Below are 22,581 nucleotides of genomic sequence, written 5' to 3'. Positions count from 1 at the left end.
CTTATGGATATTACAGTGGTATATTTAGGGGCGCGTTTAACATTAAGGACATTTCATTAGTAAAAATCAGACTTTTATTTCGATACTTTCAATTCAGGAGTTTTATATTGACCAGGCAAACGAATACTCGTGCAACTCTAACAGCTTTTGGGTCCCGATCTACAAGGTAACATTCAAGGTCAAGCGCCCCATACTTTTGGGTCCCGATCTACAAGGTAACATTCAAGGTCAAGCGCCCCATACTTTTGGGTCCCGATCTACAAGGTAACATTCAAGGTCAAGCGCCCCATACTTTTGGGTCCCGATCTACAAGGTAACATTCAAGGTCAAGCGCCCCATACTTTTGGGTCCCGATCTACAAGGTAACATTCAAGGTCAAGCGCCCCATACTTTTGGGTCCCGATCTACAAGGTAACATTCAAGGTCAAGCGCCCCATACTTTTGGGTCCCGATCTACAAGGTAACATTCAAGGTCCAAGTGAGGGGACAGCTACTATTAAGCTTGCCCGGGCTTTAATTCTGAATGACATATTTATTCCCAAATAGTCATATCCTGTCTGGAATAGTTACCCTGCCGTAATTACTAAACTGATTTTTTCAGAGCAGGTCTGTTCAGGCCAGTCCTCTGGCTGGTATCCCATGGGGTCGGATGTTAAAGCCTTGAAACATCTACCCATAAATCAATTACCGGGTCAATAACGTCTGGATGGTATTTGAATATCTAAATAGGCAGACTAGGCACAACTCTCATGTCTTTACTCCCAATGTAGCCCTAGGCCTTCGAGTACGGTTGCATTGGGACGAGTTCTAACCAAGCGAAGGGGCATAACTGCTATAAAATGGTTGAAAAGAGCACATCTTCACTGCCTGCTGACTACACAAGATTCTGTCTAAAAACTGACGAGAAAGGGCATAAATGCCTTAATGAAAAAAAGACAGATAAAAACGAATTCCATGGAAGTGGATGTGTCTGTCGCTTACTCAGAAAGTTTGGTGATAATCACAAGTCAACGAATTTTCTATTTTTAGTAAGTGACCCCGAGTTTGACCTTTGGACCTGAAAAGTAATCACAAACAAGCACTTTTGGTAAGGAAGGTCTGTATGAAGTTTGAGCTTGACAAGCCCAGCCCAAGAAAACTTGAGTTATCGTACAGAAACACAAATTCTATATACAGTAACAGTGACCTTGACCTTTTATCTCCGTACCTGAAATGCAATCCCATGCAAGCCCCTTTGGTAAGGAAGGTCTGTATAAAGTTTGAGCATGATCAGCCCAAGGAAACTTGAGTTAAGGCACAGAAACTAATTTTCTATTTTAAGCGGTGACTTTTGGCTCTGAAAAGCGATCCCATGCAAGCACTTTTGGTAAGGAAGGTCTGTATGAAGTTTGGGTTTGATCAGCCCAAGGAAAGTTGAGTTATCGCACGGAAATCTCTTGTGCGGCCGCCACCGCCTCCAACGCCGACATTGTGATCCATATATGTCTCCTGCTTTCGCAAGGGTCACAAAAAGTATGTACAATGTACAGTGTACAGGTGCAGGTCATCACTGTTTGCTGACTACATTAGGGAAGATTCAAAAGCTTGAAGAAAACCATAGTTATCTGCACAAGATTTAATCTTGTCTAAGTAAAAGTGGCATAACTGGAATAAAAAAAAAAGTCTAATTGAACAATTTCTGTGTATTATCACTTATTTCCACAAAGTTTTGATGAAAACTGTGGGAGGAGAAGTCGGGACTTAATATAATCTTGACACAGACAGAGCCAATCTGATTCCATTATCTTTGGAGATAAAGCACTCGGAGAAAGCATGCATCCTACAGTACTTATCATTTATCATTTCACAAATAACTTAATAACAAAACATTTTCTGCTGCCATAAATATTTATTTTTTCAATGTATAAAAATCAACAATTCATTTTCCAAGTAACTTTAATGCTAGTGCTTCATCGTCTTCTAATGTGTATGCCGACTGCATTGTGTTATCATCATCATCATCTTCATCCTCATCATCATCATCCTCATCGTCATCATCTCCACTTGCCACATCTTCATCACCAGAATACTCATCACTTTCACTATCCATTGTATTGGACAATCTCTGTTTCTTGGTAACTGGCCTAAAAACACATTTTTTACATGAATAAGTAAACATTACACATACCCGGTAACTTTGAAGAATGTTATTTTCCACACAGCCTCATTACCAATAGAAGTATTCCGGTTTATAATGTCAGTATTAGACTCTAGCCTATCAAACACTGTTCTGAATGAAGTACTACACAAGAAAATGATCATGGGTGGCAGAGAGGTACAATGTATTAGCATATACATGTATTAACCTAGTAAACTGATGGTTTAAAATTCAAAATAGCCTGTACATACTCAAACTCTGGCTCCTCCTCATCCTCCTCCTCCTCACTATCACCCCCAGGGCCATACACTTTATCAGGGTCAGGCAGGAAGTCCAAGGGATTTGCTCCATCTTCATCCCCTCCCAACACAGCCTCACCTTCTTCCTCATCATCCTGTCAAAACATCACAAAATGGTCAGACACAAATATTGGTATTATGTACATAACAACAAAAATGTCGGACAAATACTTAAATATCTAATCAACCAAACTGGTTATAAAAGAACAGAGGACCTTGCAACAAATTTCATTTTATATGTGATTCATGAAATGAGTTGGAAATTTCTCCTTTTATCAAGCCTCTGACAAGAATTCAACTCCCCCGATACTCGGGGTTAGTAAATTTTATGTAGTGGAGCTTTATTTTTCCAAATTATCCTGGAGGTTTGTTCTCCTTAAAATTCAACTTATCCAGAAACTAATTACTTCCAGATGTTAAGCCCATATCTGACAGGACAATACCTCAGATGTTAAGCCCATATCTGACAGGACAATACCTCAGATGTTAAGCCCATATCTGACAGGACAATACTTCAGATGTTAAGCCCATATCTGACAGGACAATACTTCAGATGTTAAGCCCATATCTGACAGGACAATACTTCAGATGTTAAGCCCATATCTGACAGGACATATTATATATAATTACCTTGGTATATTATTCAAACACTGTAACAAATATTGTAACCTGTAACTCATAGTGTTATGGGGGCTTAGATTATCATTACTATGCAAAACTTAGGTCGTTAATGATCTATACACCCCAAAAGCTCACCTGATATTTCCTTTTATTTTTCTTTGCTCTCATCTCTTCCTTCAGCTTTAGTCGTTTCTCCTGTAAACAAGGATTGATGATTTCAGAAAATACTTTGTTAGCCTGTTTCTATAAGGTTTGTTTAAAGGACCAGATCCCTATAAAGATACTGGTTTAGCTGTATCTGTGTTAACTCATTATTACATATTAAACATTAACATTGTATGTAATGTATAGCCTCCTTCATACTCTATGATTCTGAGTGACATGATCAAAGTATACATATCAGTTGGCTCTATATTCAAAATTAATCAACTTCCTACCCTGTGTTTCTGAAGGACACGATCCCTGTCAAGTTTTTTGTCAAAATTGTCCTCTTTCTCCATGCGTTTTTTGGCAGCACTGATGCTGATCCCACCCTCGTATTCATCTGGCTCCTCATCAACCTTGGACTGCTTCATCACGTCTACCACAGCCTACAATGTAAAAGTCAGGGGTCAAACTAGAGAGTACCAAGTTCAGGGGTCAGACCAAACAGTATCAAGGTCAGGGGTCAGACCAAACAGTACATGCATCAATCAAATCTGAGGTCAAACCACAATGTACTAAAGTCAGAGGTCACATGAAAAATTGTATAGGTAACAGGTCAAATCAAAGTGTAAAGGTCATGATACAGCTGTCAATCATGGTAACGTCAGCTTCATCCATGGCAAGGTCAGCTAGTATCCATGGCAGGGCCAGCTGTAATCCATGGAAAGGGCCAGCTAGTATCCATGGCAAGGGTCAGCTGTAATCCAAGAAAAGGTCAGCTAGTATCCATGGCAGGGTCGCTGTAATCCATGGAAAGGTCAGCAGGTATCTATGGCAGGATCAGCTGTCATTTATGACAAAGTCAGCTGTCATTCATGGCAGTGATGCCTGGTATCAAGTTTAAATTTACGCTTCCAATCAAGCTAGGAGCATGAAAGACATTGAAACAAAATGTATATGATTTCCTTTGTCCAATAATTTATTTGTCCCTACCTGTCCCTCTTCATCAAATGTGATCTTCTGGTTGACGATAATGTTCTTCTTCTGTATCATTTTGGCCATGGCAAACTTGGTAGGAGCTTTCTTTTTCTGACGTTCTGGGATCTCAAAGCTCTGCTCAGATGACTGTGGATCATAGAGCAGTACGTATTAGCTTTACAAATTAGTATCTCTGTAATTACACTATGTATATTATAAAAAATAAACATTTAAATTATAATCATAGATGGAAACATTTACCACAACAGATACATTACAAACAACAACATATTGGGATTGACAATATCTTTAAAACCTTTTTAGAAACCAGTTAACAACCCTTTTTGGCAATAATGAACTGATTAGGCCTCCTTGGCCTGGCCTCTTTGAGGATGAAATGGTCTGACTTAGAACAAATTTACTCTCTACATTTACAACACATAATGAAATATCTACAGACAGTTCAGAGAGACAGAATCTGACCTCTATCTTAGGTCAAATTCAATGTCATAAACTTAATATTTACAAGTAAAGATATACTTTAAAATGCGATATTGACCTTTGACCCAGGCCAATGTCCATGACCTTTGGTTAAATGACTTGTTTGTAATGTTATTCTGTATAATGAGTTAGGCATGAATTCCAAAGGTATCCAGTAGTTAATACTGGACAAGTAATATAACTGTAACAGTTTGACAAATTAGACCAGAGTTGTAAAGGATGGACCTGTTGGTCTTCTGTCATATTCTGGCAAGCCTTGACAAAGACTTTCAAGGTCTGAAGAAAGATCTCCTAGTCCAAGATGTATGCCTGAAACGTTACATTTAAAAGAGAAATACAAAATCCTATACCACTCCCTATACCTCCCACAATGAACTTTATTTTCATTTTTATCTCAATATCAGCTTATTGAAAGAAAATAAAACTTGCTGCAAAATACTGAATAAAATACTTGATCTCTGATAAAGCCATTGTTGAGATGAAAATATAGTTCACGGTCTGGGTACTGTACACTGGCCCAGGACTTACATAATGTCACACAGACTAAATAATAATACTACATATAGAGGTGTTGATGTTTCATCACTTTTGATATGTATCCATGGTGTCATGTCACTCTGTCAAATATTGTTTCCATTCCACGAAAATAATTCCGGGTCAAGCTGGAAACTAGTCTGTCCAAAGAAGTCAATGTGGCAGTAGAAATTGTTATCAGGAGTCAAAAACTATTTGTGAGAAATTAGATATTTTTCTGACATTTTATTACAGAAGTGATATCACGACCACCTTTAATGCCTTCATCTACATTTAATGTCTCTCAAGCTTTACCCAAAAACAGGTTAAGTGTGAAACCAAACCAGTTTGTTTGTTTGTTTGTACAGTATAGACAAGTGCAATCAATGACTGCAAAGCTCACCGGCAGCAGCAATCACACTATGCACTCATTTGTTATTTATGTACAAGTATGTCATTTTGTCACATAATATCACTCCTAGACCTCTAATGGATGTATAAACCAAATTAGAAGAGTGTGAACTTGCAAGCTTTACAAAAACTTACCCCAAAAAACATTAAAGTGGGTTTTGGTGCACACATGTTAAGTCCACAAAGTGGTAAATTGCGAAAAAAATCACAATTTTTTTCTGCATGATTTTGCCATAACGTCACTCCTGGACCTCTAATGCATATTTAAACCAAATGAGAAGGGTGTGAGGTGTATACTTTTAGACTTACAAGCTTTCCAAAAAATTACCCCAAAATGTTTTAAGTGGGTTGGGACGCCGACGCTGGGGGTACAGAATTAGCTCACAGGTTACTCGTAACCGGTGAGCTAATAAAATGACTCATCATAAAATAAGTTTAATACTTATATTATTACCTTAGCTTTTTTCTTGTCTTCCTTAGCTTCAGATGGTAGATGTTTTTTCTTCACTGTAAGAAATTCATCTTCCTCCTCCACATCAAAATTAGCAGCGTTGGACTCTTTGTCAAGATAAGTATTTCTAGTCTTTTTATTTTTTTCAGTTCTATTTTTAGATTGTTTACTTTCACTTTCACTTTCACTTGAGTCCTCCTCACTGCTGCTGCTACTGACACCTATGTCATCACTATTCACAGCCATATCAGAATCACTGTCAGATCCAACAGCCGAGTCCCCCTCCTCCTCCCCGGAATCAGGAACCCTGGACTTCCCAGGATTATCTTTTGACTTGAGCACAGAGGCTTGGCTTGCTGCCTTCTCTGCTAACCGTTTCTCTTCCCGCTGTAGGAACCTGATCCTTGGGGGAAAGGCCAAACCTAAGCACCTGTTGTCAAAAAGAGTGTCATTATTGACAGATTTATCAAATGAATATACAGAATGCATTTAATGATTTTTTTTTTATTATTTAAGGTTCATTTTTTTTTATCTACCAATATCTTTGCGAATGGAATTCCAGGTTTTAGGTTTTAGAGCTTAAGTTAATTCTGTAAAGGAATTCTCATCTTGCATTAATAAACCTTACTGACATACATTCAACATCTTGACAGTAGTGATTTATCCATAGATTTATCAACCCCATTGACAACTTGAAAATATCAAAATTTGAATTATAATTTCACTTTAAAAATGCAATATAACACCATGCAGTTCTAGATTTAAAGAATAAGTGTTGGAATTGTTACAAATGTTTTGCTGTAAAAGTATTATCAGATGATAGCTTTACCTACCCTGAAAACTTCTCTGTATCAAGTGCATGGATATTGAAAACTTTTTTGTTGCTCATCATGAAGACTGATCGGAGATAACTGAGGAATGCCTGAAAATTACAAACACAAATATTGTTATTTAAAATTAAAGACATACATTAAAATATTTTTGTCTTTCGATGTCAGAAAGACAGTTGTACATTTGTAATAATGTATAACTTACAAATCTATCTGTAACATGTTGGTTACTTCATGGGGTAGAATACAAACTCTTTACTTACTATGGCATATCTAATTTAGAAGGTTATAATTAAAGTTCACAGGTTAACAATTTCAAACTTACTTTTCAATGAAATTTCTTGGCACAAATTCATGGAATTATATACCCCAGTTGAACATGTATTACAGGAAAAAGTACACTGATTTTGCAAGACATCTCTACATCTCTACCATTACCAAACCCTATCGGGAATTTGGCTGAGCCCTTAATACACTGAATCCTACTCCTAAGATTGAAGTCCTTTGGTAAATGTTCGGGAGTGTTATTTAACGGCAAATACCAGTGTTTTCATAAATCAAGGAATAATAACTCTGTTACTGTTTGATGATAATCAGATATTATAAGTGGGAGTAATTGTATGCAAACAGCAGAAAAGAAATTCGGTGAAAGCGGGTGATTCAAAGATTACTACCTTCTGTACTGACAACTTATAGATATGATGATATCTTCTGTACTGACAACTTATAGATATGATGATATCTTCTGTGCTGACGACTTATAGATATGATGATATCTTCTGTGCTGACAACTTATAGATATGATGATATCTTGTGCTGACAACTTATAGATGTGATGTAATTATCTTATAGATATAATGTACCTATCTTATAGACATGGTGTATCTATCTTATAGATATAATGTACCCATCGTATAGATATAATGTACCTATCTTATAGATATAATGTACCTATCTTATAGATATGATGTACCTATCTTATAGATATAATGTACCTATCTTATAGATATAATGTACCTATCGTATAGATATAATGTACCTATCGTATAGATATAATGTACCTATCGTATAGATATAATGTACCTATCGTATAGATATGATGTACCTATCGTATAGATATAATGTACCTATCGTATAGATATGATGTACCTATCGTATAGATATAATGTACCTATCGTATAGATATAATGTACCTATCGTATAGATATAATGTACCTATCGTATAGATATGATGTACCTATCGTATAGATATAATGTACCTATCGTATAGATATAATGTACCTATCGTATAGATATAATGTACCTATCGTATAGATATAATGTACCTATCGTATAGATATGATGTACCTATCGTATAGATATAATGTACCTATCGTATAGATATAATGTACCTATCGTATAGATATAATGTACCTATCGTATAGATATGATGTACCTATCGTATAGATATAATGTACCTATCGTATAGATATAATGTACCTATCGTATAGATATAATGTACCTATCTTATAGATATGATGTACCTATCTTATAGATATAATGTACCTATCTTATAGATATGATGTACCTATCGTATAGATATGATGTACCTATCTTATAGATATAATGTACCTATCGTATAGATATGATGTACCTATCGTATAGATATAATGTACCTATCGTATAGATATAATGTACCTATCGTATAGATATAATGTACCTATCTTATAGATATGATGTACCTATCTTATAGATATAATGTACCTATCTTATAGATATAATGTACCTATCGTATAGATATGATGTACCTATCTTATAGATATAATGTACCTATCTTATAGACATGGTGTATCTATCTTATAGATATAATGTACCCATCGTATAGATATAATGTACCTATCTTATAGATATAATGTACCTATCTTATAGATATGATGTACCTACCTTCTGTGCCGACTCCTTGACATGAGGGTCAGCAGCACACATATTCTCCAGCTTGGGCTGTATACTCCATAACTTCTTTGGATATAATGTACCTATCGTATAGATATAATGTACCTATCGTATAGATATAATGTACCTATCGTATAGATATAATGTACCTATCGTATAGATATGATGTACCTATCTTATAGATATGATGTACCTATCTTATAGGTATGATGTACCTACCTTATAGGTATGATGTACCTACCTTCTGTGCGGACTCCTTGACATGAGGGTCAGCAGCACACATATTCTCCAGCTTGGGCTGTATACTCCATAACTTCTTTGGATTAACCCTGTCACACAGGTAATTATAATTACATAACCCTGTCACACAGGTAATCATAAAATAACCCTGTCACACAGGTAATTATAACATAACCCTGTCACACAGGTAATTATAACATAACCCTGTCACACAGGTAATTATAACATAACCCTGTCACACAGGTAATTATAACATAACCCTGTCACACAGGTAATTATAACATAACCCTGTCACACAGGTAATTATAACATAACCCTGTCACACAGGTAATTATAACATAACCCTGTCACACAGGTAATTATAACATAACCCTGTCACACAGGTAATTATAACATAACCCTTTCACACAGGTAATTATAACATAACCCTGTCACACAGGTAATTATAACATAACCCTGTCACACAGGTAATTATAACATAACCCTGTCACACAGGTAATTATAACATAACCCTGTCACACAGGTAATTATAACATAGCCCTGTCACACAGGTAATTATAACAATGAGGTATGAAGAGCCAATATCGTATCTTTCACCATACAAATAAAACAAATCATATAATGACCTAGATTTACATTAATTACATAATATACATATGACAACTTTATGGGTTGGCATTGACAAAACAGATGCTGATGTGTCACCAAATGAAAGAATACATCATTTTTTAAATAACCTATTGAATTATGATTTTTACTGGATTCAAATTGGAATTATCCAAGATGTTGCCAAGTAAGTTCGGGAATCACTTTCTTATATTCTTTGTTTGTTTACATAATGAATGGAAATGACTGTCAAATGACCGAAATTCATTCTGAATGTAAATCCTTACAACACTATCTACAGCCGTGCCTGACCAGAAGCTGTCTTAATAACCACCCATAATGCTAATGTACAATAAGTACATGCCCTCTTGCTCAGAGGGACCACAGAACTTGTTACAGTTAAGGTATTTTTGGAATAACCAAACATACAGAAGTACTTACTTTATTTTTTCAATTGGTATTTTCTTTTCCTCGAGCAGCTGGACCATGGCTTCTTCCTCAGAAGGCAACAGGACAAGTAGAGACTCGCCATCTGTGTCATATCTGTGAGACATTGATAATAAGATTTGGTACGAGGTTTTAAATAAAAATATCATTTTTCATTAGAACTGAAGCTATTTCCCATAAGTCAAGTACAATCCTGAAAGTTGATATAATAAATACTTAACATTTTTTTTTCTTCCTTCATCCTTTTTTTTCTGTTTAATATGAAAATAACAAAGCAACAAATATTTTATCCTTGATCATGAACAAAATGCCTTAGGTTGTCTCCCCTTACCTTGCTGTCCTTCCGACCCTGTGTATGTAGGTGTTGGCATCCTCTGGACAGTCCAACTGTAACACCCACTTCACGGCTGGAAAATCTGGATTCAATAGATGTATGTGGACAATTAAATAACTCCAACTGAACAACAAAATGAAGCTCTTGTGATATTCAAAATAATTTTAGTACGGTTTTAATACATATAGCTTTTGATAAAGGTTGTACTAGTGGTTGATAACAATGATCTTCAGTGTACAGTCATACCTAGTCCTCGGGCTGCTATGTCTGTAGCAAGGAGTATGGCATTTTGTTTGCGACAGAACTCATTGTATACAGCGACCCTCTTTAACTGGTTCATAGCACCATGAAGTGCCAGGACGGACACACCAGGTCTGAGTTGGCAGATACTGTTGTGGATGTAACGCACCTAAAAATAGAAATTAGTGAATGTTGTAAATATATGATTATCTACTGTGAAGCTTAATTCTTAATTCAGACTGAGAACATTAAAATCATGGAAACAATATATTGCATGCTTTCATAAATAAACAGTTTGACAAATAATGGTTACATTGTGGCATTTACTTTTGTCTGAAATTCAGCGGTTTATCAAACATTTACCAGTATAGGTAATACTTACACAATGTTGTGTTTTATTGAAGGGACAATGTACAGAAATATCCAGTTTCTTTTTATGAAATACATGTACCTTAAACAGAGAACTCTCAAAATATGACTTACCTGCTTACAGCTCGATAGGAACACTAGGGTTTTAGACTTCAAATGGTTCTTGATGAACGACCACAACAAGTTGATCTTGTCATGTAGTTCACACACAATATAACTCTGAAGCGTAAAAACACACCAATTTATCTTCACTAGTCGGGTAAATGACACAAATACTTTCCTAATGAAATAAGTACAGTGGACCCGCGATAATCCGGACGCCGATAGTCCGGAAAACTCACAGTCCGGACGGAAATGCACGGGAACGGATTTCAGTAACGTTATTTGTACTCACCAGTCCGGAAATTCCGATTCCGATTCCGGAAGCCCATTTTGGGAACGGAACGTAGTTTTCATTAGTAAATTTCCCTCAATAATCCGGAAGATTTTTTCACCACGAGGAGAAAAAAATGTCGGGGCAAGTCACCCGTGTCGACAGCTGTACAGAATATCGCTTGACACTGTGCGTAGTCATAGCGACCGCTGCCAGGTCATAGCCCCGGGTGTTTACCTGTGTTACAATGTGTAGCTTTTGTTTTTATAACGGTACATTGCTTTTTCTCTACGACCTAATTGTTACAGAATTTATGAACATTCAGTTCAATTTATGATCGGTAATTAACATCATTAACACTTGTATTGGGTAAACACGGATATCGGCATTCTAACACCGTTAACGTTACGTGAAACGACGACTCGTTGAAAGTTGCATGTTATTAATTACATACACATTTACGTATTAAGCAGTGATCACAAGAACTGGGTTGATTACACACAAATTAGTCAATAGTCTTCTGATACTTAACTAAGCGTCACATTGTTAAGTGAATACGGGTTGAATAATTATCGGACATCTTGGGTAGTTCTCGCTGGTGTCGCATACTTTTAAATAGATAGCTTGGGGTTTCTGGTACGTAAAAATCATTAAAAAAACATAGATTGACAGTAAGTTGTAAAATCGGGGTATTTTATTTAAGGTATTTAACGTTTGTAATTTCTACTTGTTTGTGAACCTCCGGGACGTGACACATGTGTGTTGTTTGTAGGTCACATATGCCTGCTATAAATAAAACAACTTTCACTTTACATGTTCTTTTAAAAACAGTTTATTTTTTACTTTCTACAAAAAAAAAAAAAAAAGAATCATATCAGAAACATAAGTATATTTATTGTTAAAAAGTCTGACAATTAGACGTGTTTATGAAACGTCCCGGATTGTATATAATCAAGGGAGACAACTCTTACACGACAATTTTTTTGACCTGGTACACGAAATTCGGCAGTCCGGAAAACTCGTAATCCGGACGGTTTGGACTGGGAACGAAGGTGTTCGGATTATCGAGGGTCCACTGTACTGTAGTTGATATGACTACACTGTATAATGTTGTATAGTATGATAAAGTGAAGTCTATCATTGACTTCCTAATATTGGCTATACATGACAACACTTAGTTGTAACTGATAAATAACCGTGTATTAATTACTGAACACATGAATAACACCACATTTTATACACCTGTATTACCTATCAAAACCACCTTTAAATTTAAGTGGTGAACATTTTAACTATTTTGAAGGACAGAATAAAATGACAAAAAAATATCTGTTCCTCAAAAAATGTCATTAATAGAGGTAAATTATACATTTTAGAGGGAAAAAAATCAGTATGTATACATGTACATCACTTGATTAGCTACATCTCATTGTTTGAATTTTACAATACACTTTTACCTGTTCCAGCTGAGTGGGAGTGCTGTGTTGAGCATTTTCATGTACAGACACATACATAGGATTCTGTAAACTGAGTCGGGCCAGGTCTTTTACTGACCTGAAACAAACAAATATGGTCATATGACTCAAAGTCACAATTGGTTATAAAAGTCATTTATTATGTACATAGTGTAGTGAACTTGTATGTGATAAACATTGATTTAATAATCACCATTCAGAGTAAACACATGAAAGCTCTTAACAAATCTGTTGGTTAATTGTGAATAATGAATCTGCCTAAAAACAAACAAAATCTTAACAACAATCCTTCAGCAGAAACCTACCTTGTCTGTGTAGCAGAGAAAAGGAGAGTCTGTCGTGCTATGGGAAGATTTTCTATAATAGCATTCATGGACTGAGCAAACCCCAAATCTAGTATTCTGTCAGCCTCATCAAGAACTGCATAAAACAAAAGAAACAGAACAGTTCAAAAACAAACAAAAAAAGAACACAAACTTAACACATGCAAGTACATTTCTCCCATAACCTCTATGGTTAAATATTACAAGGAACTGGTTTTCATGTTATTATAAACACTATGTTATGCTTTCCAATCTCTAGCTTCATTGTAGCCTAAAACACCTATTACAGATACAGTAACAACAGGTCAAGGAGTATGACTAACTGTAGGTATGATGTGTACATTACCAAGTATCTGTAGAGAGTCAGCAGTAAAGTTAGCTGTCTCGTCCATATGTTGGAGTAACCTGCCCGGGGTACAGATCACAATATTTGTTCTATTCATGCGTCCAATCTCATCCGACAGCAGCTAAAAACAAAAAATAAAATGATGTTGGGCTAACTTCATTTGTCTCTAGAAGCCATGATCTATATAACAATATAAGTTTTGTATGTGTATGACCATAGTCTCTAGAAGCAACGATCTATATAACAATATAAGTTTTGTATGTGTATGACCAACAATCATGAAGAATATGAGTATCCACATTTAAAAGGATGGTCGAGGAGTACCGTGGTAACACACTCGACTTCCATCTAGACAGTGTTATTCTAACAGACATCTGACTGTGGCATGGTGTTTTCTTTCATTCTGGAAATATAATATATTTCATCTTGGGGAAACAGTCCAATTCATACTCACTGAAATATTTGAAGCCAATAATGCACTGTTCTCGATTCTAAGCTCTGATTTCATTTGATCATTTGTCAGAAAATATAGGAATGTTGTTTACATGAATCATAAGGTATGTCAGGCCTCAAACTTTTCATAGCCAATCGGGCCAACATGGCCCAACATGTAGATATTTTACATAGACCGACTAGGTTTTCTATAGCATCGGGCCATCAGACCAGACCACCTTTACTTTCGAACACTGAAACACCCTGTCATCTTCTGTAACAAACAAGCAATATCACTGCTAGATGACTGGCATTTCATTCTTCTTTTTTTCCTCCCATAGTGAAATCCCTCAGTGCTTTTGTCCAGGCTAACAGTGATTACAGTAGTTATAGTCAACTTGATATAAATTATTTCACAAATGTTGTAAAATAAAGTTTATAATTCTTATTAAAATAGAGATGAATTCTTACCTTGCCACCGATCACTAGTCCTGCTGAGAAGTCTTGAAATTTTCCAATTTTCCGTAACACAACAAACGTTTGGTAGGCAAGTTCCCTGGTAGGGGAGATAATCAATGCTCCTAAACCATCCATGGGACTCCATTTTTGTCTGTATAAACATTCTAATACCTGGAGAATTGAAGAGGTGGCTATGAGTATTTATGTATATTACATTGTATATCAAATGAGTGAAATAGTTTATTTTTCTTTATGTTTATTTTATTGTACGTTATAGATTTGAACTTCATCATTTTTTTCACAAAGTCTGTGTTGTTTACAACAGTCTATACAGATGTTTCCTACACAGCAGTGGAGATATTAAACATCAGTCTGCATGACTTACTAACGACCAATGATACAAATCTGATTTCCCATCCACCTATATTAGGTGTCTGTAATACCTTTATTCTGATGTACATATAGGTATAGTAACTCATCCTTCTTTTATATCATCATTAACATTCCACAATAAAGTCAAACAAAGATAACTGAAAATGTTATTGATGATCTTTAATTCTCTAAGGGATGATTACAATATACTTTTATGTGGCTTGATATAATTTTGAATAGAAAAGAAATAGAACAGAATCAAATAGCAAATCAAAAAGTTTGAAAACTTGTAGGATTTATGATAAGGAACATTGCCTCACTTTATTAATAAATGGTATCAAAAAACAACTTTTGCATTTTTTGTTATACATCATCAGCTAATATATATATATATATAACTATATTTTGAAGAAAACATATTCATAAGTAAGTTAACTTACCGGAATAAGAAAAGCGAGAGTTTTCCCTGATCCTGTTTTTGCAGCACCAAGAATATCATTTCCCTGTAATGCTAAGCCAATTGATTCCTTCTGAATTTCTGTTGGACTCTCATACTTGCCTAATTCCAGGCCTGTCGAGTAAAGACAATAATAAATCAATAATATCTCATACATGTGTTCATTATCAAAAATTCTATACTTGATCAATAGGCACTTAAATAAAATGTATCAAAATTGTATAATTGTACTGTATTGTAATTTCAGAACTTGGATATACATGTATATACATATCTTCATCAAAACAAGGGTGGGTAGTATTGCAACAGCAATACAAAGTCCCCTGCCTGAGCTAGAAGTGCACCTATTCATTTTTGAAAAATGGATTTTCGAGAAAAAAAATAAGGGATGCACAACTACAGGTCATACTGATCATGTATACCAAGTTTCGTTAAAATCGGAGTAGTACTTTAGGAGGAATTGTGAGGACAAGCCTCAACCAATGAGAAGCCGGCGGCCATTTTGAAAAATGAATTTTCGAGAAAAAAAAAGGTGGGATCACAGGTGCCTGACTCGTTTTATAAAATAATAACATATAAGAGTACATATAAATGAGAAAGGTTCTGAACTCCCCCAGACTTGAAATCTGATGTATTTATTTCTAAGTACCGTAGCTTCAGTTGTATTGGGTGGATTTTTTCGAAGTAGGCCTTCTGATTGGTTATAGAAATGTGTTTAACCAATCAGAATGCTTGTTTAAATTTACCGCGGCTGGCACAACATGGCTACTCAAGGGGAAAATCTGCTATCAGTATGCATAAAAAGTCCCGGGGCCGTCGATAGGGTGCTCGAATACATAAAGTAAGTGTATTTAATAGTTGTATTCGGTGATCTGATGAAGCGTACCTCTTGATTAACCCGTGGACTTCGTATTTAAAGCTATGTCCAATAGAGTCAAAGTGTGGTGACCCCGATACGTCAACTTGTCCGAGTAAACAAAATCGAGAGAATTTTGAAGTTTCACGCCCGATTTCGTAAACTAATATCGAGAAATCGACAACATGTTATGGCTTATTTTAAAGATTGACCATTTTTCTTTAATTTAAGGCCTACTTCAAAAAAATCCACCCAATACAACCGAAGCTACGGTACTTAGAAATAAATACATCAGATTTCAAGCCTGGGGGAGTTCAGAACCTTTCTCATTTATATGTACTCTTATATGTTATTATTTTATAAAACGAGTCAGGCACCTGTGGTGGGATGCACAACTTCATGTTATACAGATCATGCATACCAAGTTTCGTTAAAATTGGAGTAGTACTTTAGGAGGAGTTGTCCGGACAAGCCTCAACCAATGAGAAGCTGGCGGCCATTTTGAAAAATGAAATTTTGAGAAAAAAATGTGGGACGCACAACTACATGTTATACTGATCATGTATACCAAGTTTTGTTAAAATCGGAGTGGTACTTTAGAAGGAGTTGTCCGGACAACTGTTGCGTGACAGACAGACAGACGGACGGACGGACAGACGGACGGTAAACCTAAAGTCCCCCCTTTTTCAAACGGCAGGGGACTAATAATAAACACTAATATATTTTTTGTATCTGTAATACAATGAATTCAATGACATTGTCACAGGAATATGTTTGAGTTGATGAGTTTTTTCTCCTAAAGGTGGACTATGCTATCTGTGTAAGTAAATAAGAAAAACTCAACAAAAAAATCTAGCTTCATGTTCATAATAGTGTCTTGAGCAGTGTTCGAAAGTAAAGGTGGTCCGATGGTCTGAGGCTATAGAAAACCTGGTCGGTCTATGTAAAATTTCAAAGTGTTGGCCCCATTGGCTATGAAAAGTTTGAGTCCTGACATACATTACAATTCATGAAAACAACATTCCATTATTTACTGACAAATGATCATATGAAATCAATAGAGTTTATTTTACCCATAACAGCGTGTTATTACTGGATGATGCAAACATTTGCGTGAGTTATGCTACTTTCAACAATGTTTTAAAAAAATTGGTCTATGGAAAAATGACTTGGGCTATGGGATTTCAATTTTCCGTAGACATATTGTCTAAGGAATTTTCATATATAATTTCAAACACTGCTTGAGTTTCAAAATATATAATATTCACCATAATGTTGACATTATATAATTAAGGAAACTTATTTTACATATCTAAAAATTAAAAATTCAGTGATGTTTAATTTGTAGATCATCATTTATCATTTCTTTATGATGATCATGCATGCATGATTTTCATTTCTTTATACTGAGTGCATAAAGATATGTAATGGGTTTTTCATATTTTGTCAATCCATTATAACATAATATATATATTAATTACACTGTTAAAACATTGAGCAAAATATCTGTCTTGTGAACATCATTTATTTTCTCTTACCCTGTAGTGTCCGTTTGGAAAGTGGAAAGTCTGTGAATTTCTCTACAGATGAGGAGTCAAACTAATAAAATAAGAAATATCAGATAATAAATACATGTACATATCAAGGATGCTTATAACACGACAGTTATCATAACAAAATTTTATATGATATTGTAAGATGTTAATTAACTTAATAATGTAATTAGAAGATGTATCAGTACAAAGCATATATAGGTGTATTGCAATAAATCAATAGCTTATACAATAACATTACATTTTATATCTGATCACCTCCAATTAAAATTATCAAATATGTGCAGATATATGAGTATTATACAGGTGATTACTGCAACGGATGGAATAGAACCTTGATGTGGGACTAAATGGGTGGTTTGGGGTAAATGTATATCCAAAAATGTAAGGAAGGTGTTATGTCGCTCCTGATATCATTTGAGCTGCACCAAAATCTTAGCAATACCAAAAGGTGTCAGAGAATTCAATGCTTTCATATAATAATGCAATCTTGCCTTACACCAGACATATGGTGTCAGGGCCAGAGGAAACTCGGACTAACTCCAACAGTGTATAAGATGTTCAACATGGTGAGAAACTATTGACAGGCACCGAGTCACAGGCAGCATATTAGATGAAAAATATGCTGAAGTAAGAGTTATCCTGAGTTTCAACTGATTATGACACTAGACAGAGACTTGAGGCCAGACTTGAACTTTCTGAATACAGTACTGTATTCCAAGCTAGGATTTTGATTATATTAAACAGCTAAATTACATTTAAAAGATTAACAATGTCATGTTATTACCTATTTTTCATGAATCCAGATTTAAATAAACAAAAATAGCAATCAAAGAGGCAAAATCGTGATTATTTACATTTCAAGGCTTTATTCCTGTTAACCAATGCAATGAAAAGATATTTACTTTGTATTTGTTCTGCTTGGTACATACATTCCTTATTTTTAACAACCAATGCCGCCATGTTCGAAATAAGTTACTTAATAAAAATTTAAGTTTGAAGCAGTGGAATGATGTAGCAAAGTGTTTTGTGGCAAATCATTATTAATTTGGTGTGAATTAGTGATTCAACTCCAATACCTAAACTGTAAATGTAACCCTGGTAAATACTAGCTGCAATATACCGTTGTAGTATGTATTCTCTGTAGCAAGTATATAGTGGCGCCGTTTGCCATGGTGGCCATCTTGGATTTCTGACCGACCCAATAAATAACAACACTTGGTAAGGACCATCTCAGGATCATTTCTGGTTACAGTTACAGCTGAATTCCATTGGGGGAATTTGAGAAGAAGTTTAAAATAGGCATTGTTCAGGAAAACCATGATTGCACAATCATGTTACAAATGGCAACCATGGCTGCCAAGTCAATGATTTTACAAGGCGGAAAAATATTAACACTTTGTTGGCACTCCTTCCTTAAAATCCTCACCAATTTCCAACTCAATGGCACCAGTGGAACTGGAGAAGAAGTTTAAAATGTTTTTTCAAGATGGTTGCCATGGTGGCCATCTTGTATTTCAGACCAACCCGAAAAATAACAACACTTGGTCGGCATCATCTCAGGATCATTTCAGGCAAGTTTCAGCCCAATAGCACTGGTGGAACTGGAGAAGAAGTTTAAAATGTGTTTTTCAAGATGGCGGATATGGCGGCCATCTTGGATTTCAGACCAACCCAAAAGATAACAACACTTGGTCGGGATCATATCAGGATCATTTCAGGCAAGTTTCAGCTTAATAGCACTGGTGGAACTTGAGAAGAAGTTTAAAATGTGTTTTTCAAGATGGCGGCTATGGCGGCCATCTTGGATTTCAGACCAACCCAAAAAATAACAACACTTGGTCAGGACCATTTCAGGATCATTTCTGGCAAGTTTCAGCTCAATAGAACTGGTGGAACTGGAGAAGAAGTTTAAAATGTGTTTTTCAAGATGGAGGCTATGGCGGCCATCTTGGATTTCAGACCAACCCAAAAAATAACAACACTTGGTCGGCATCATATCAGGATCATTTCAGGCAAGTTTCAGCCCAATAGCACTGGTGGAACTGGAGAAGAAGTTTAAAATGTGTTTTTCAAGATGGCGGCTATGGCGGCCATCTTGGATTTCGGACTGACCCGAAAAATAACAACACTTTGTCAGGATCATATCAGGATCATTTCAGGCAAGTTTCAGTTTAATAGCACTGGTGGAACTGGAGAAGAAGTTTAAAATGTGTTTTTCAAGATGGCGGCCATGGCGGCCATCTTGGATTTTGGACCGACCCGAAAAATAACAACACTTGGTCGGCATCATATCAGGATATTTCAGGCAAATTTCAGCCCAATAGCACTGGCGGAACTTGAGAAGAAGTTTAAAATGTGTTTTTCAAGATGGCGGCTATGGCGGCCATCTTGGATTTCGGACCGACCCGAAAAATAACAACACTTGGTCAGGACCATCTCAGGATCATTTCAGGCAAGTTTCAGCTCAATAGCACTGGTGGAACATGAGAAGAAGTTTAAAATGTGTTTTCAAAATGGCGGCTATGGCGGCCATCTTGGATTTCGGACCTACACGAAAAATAACAACACTTGGTCAGGACCATCTCAGGATCATTTCAGGCAAGTTTCAGCTCAATCCCACTGGTGGAACTTGAGAAGAAGTTTGAAATGTGAAAAGTTTACGCACGACGCACGGCGGATGGCGCACGACGACGGACGAAGCATGATGACTATAGGTCATCCTGACCCTTCGGGTCAGATGACCTAAAAATGTAAGGAAGGTGTTATGTTGCTCCTGATATCATTTGAGCTGCACCAAAATCTTAGCAACACCAAAAGGTGTCGAAGAATTCAATGCTTTCATATAATAGTGCAATCTTGCCTTACACCAGACATGGTGTCAGGGCCAGAGGAAACTCTGACTAACTCCAATAGTGTATAAGATGTTCAAATGGTGAGAAACTATTGACAGGCACCGAGTCACAGGCAGCATATCAGATGAAAAATATGCTGAAGTAAGAGTTATCCTGAGTTTCCGCTGTTTCTGACACTAGACAGAGACTTGAGGCCAGACTTGAACTTTCTGAATACAGTACTGTATTCCAAGCTAGGATTTTGATTATATTAAACAGCTTAATTACATTTAAAAGATTAACAATGTCATGTTATTACCTATTTTTCATGAATCCAGCTTTAAATAAACAAAAATAGCAATCAAAGAGGCAAAATCGTGATTATTTACATTTCAAGGCTTTATTCCTGTTAACCAATGAAAAGATATTTACTTTGTATTTGTTCTGCTTGGTACATACATTCCTTATTTTTAACAACCAATGCCGCCATGTTCGAAATAAGTTACTTAAAAAAATTTAAGCTTGAAGCAGTGGAATGATGTAGCAAAGTGTTTTGTGGCAAATCATTATTAATTTGGTGTGAATTAGTGATTCAACTCCAATACCTAAACTGTAAATGTAACCCTGGTAAATACTAGCTGCAATATACCGTTCGGCTAGAGATATCTTCTCTTTAGCTTGATTGGTAGAGCGTAAAGACTAGTATAAGCGAGAGGTCAAATGTTCGATCCCTAGTGGAGGCAGTGATTTAAATTAATTTATCATGTGCTCTTACATAAGTATGCGGTACACACCATTGAGAGTTTAAGTACTGATGCTATTGTATTTTTCTATCCACCCTGAAATCAGGACGGAAATTGTACAGTGTCAAATAGGGTTCAGTTGCTAAAGGTCGGTTGGCGTCAGAACCAAAAAATGGCCAGAGACCTTTAGCTAGCTGTAGTAAAGCATACATCAGACATCTGCCAGAATGTCAAAGTCTGGTGTACACATGTCGGACCAGAAGAAACTTGGGCTTGTAAATAGAGTTTGCTTCGTTATTACTTTTAAGTTGCTTTAATCTGCACAAACGAATTAGCGCCGTGGTATATAAGTGATCCCGATTTCTCAGAAATTCTGAAAATATGTGTACATTAAAATAGCTTCTGTAGTAAATCTAGTGAAAAACAGACGTATTTTTGTAGTGGAAATAGAAATTCAAATGTAAAATCATCACCACTTTAAAGCATAATGAATGAAATACAGCAAGTTATCTGTTTGATTGTGACTGTATAATCACTATACTGCCGAAAGTGTGAATCAGCATGTACATCGAATGATATAATACCCCCAAAGAATGGGTGTGCGAAGCGACATGTAAATAAAAACACGTGGTCTGAAATCAACATTTACCTGGTTGTATCTTTCCTGAAGAGACGCTATCTCAGCATCGATTGTTTTCCATTTCTTCTCCTTAGAGTTATAGAGCTGTTTCTTTTTTACTTTTCCAGAATGTCCCCTAAAAGCGTCCTTGTTCTTGTTCTTTCCGAAATTAGATTCCCAAACTTAGTGTTCATTTTGCCGGAAGTACCGGATTTACACAAAATTACCTTCAGATTGTGAAGAGCTCCAAGGGGCCAGGGTACTCACGCGTCGTTCCCGGTTCAGGGCAGGGATGTACGTGATTCGCTCAGCCCGCAGACGATTAACTTTATTGAATTTAATTGTTTTCTTTTAATTAACACAAGTGACTTTATTTTACAACAATTAAGAAATATTCGTTTTCCTGTTTGTATAATTGACTAGATTTATCTTCTTAATAGATTAAAATTGATCAAATGTAAGAGAAATTCTATGATGAAGTGCTTTTACAACAAAATACACCCTGTCAATAGTTTTGACAATTAAGACACTCAATGGCTCACCACATGATTCCTTTAAATCAAACAATGAAATTGATTCAGGTCATGTATGTGCATGTGGATGCTAAGCTGATTATAACTATTCAAATAGCTTGTTAATTTAATTAATTACATAAATTTTGTGGCCCTTTGTCCCAGATACTACCG

At 35.9% G+C, this 22,581-nt stretch overlaps 1 protein-coding gene across 1 annotated transcript; it reads right to left on the bottom strand.

The window, feature by feature from the left end:
* Positions 1–1,868: 1,868 nt before the first annotated feature.
* LOC117327581 (probable ATP-dependent RNA helicase DDX10) lies at positions 1,869–22,078 on the bottom strand (the record flags this gene model as incomplete). The annotated part of the gene is made up of 19 exons (XM_033884636.1): positions 1,869–2,123; positions 2,389–2,531; positions 3,193–3,252; positions 3,495–3,647; positions 4,195–4,326; positions 6,059–6,485; positions 6,889–6,977; positions 9,059–9,146; positions 10,105–10,206; positions 10,442–10,526; positions 10,691–10,853; positions 11,168–11,272; positions 12,884–12,980; positions 13,207–13,321; positions 13,571–13,691; positions 14,474–14,632; positions 15,274–15,404; positions 17,685–17,745; positions 21,926–22,078. Coding segments are annotated over 19 exons (2,589 nt in total), but the record flags the coding sequence as incomplete, so codon positions are not given.
* Positions 22,079–22,581: the final 503 nt, after the last annotated feature.

Source organism: Pecten maximus, chromosome 5 (genome assembly GCF_902652985.1).
Source record: "Pecten maximus chromosome 5, xPecMax1.1, whole genome shotgun sequence".
Classification (NCBI taxonomy): domain Eukaryota; kingdom Metazoa; phylum Mollusca; class Bivalvia; order Pectinida; family Pectinidae; genus Pecten; species Pecten maximus.
The sequence above is the reverse complement of the archived record's forward strand: the minus strand, read 5'-3'. Positions and strand labels throughout refer to the sequence as shown.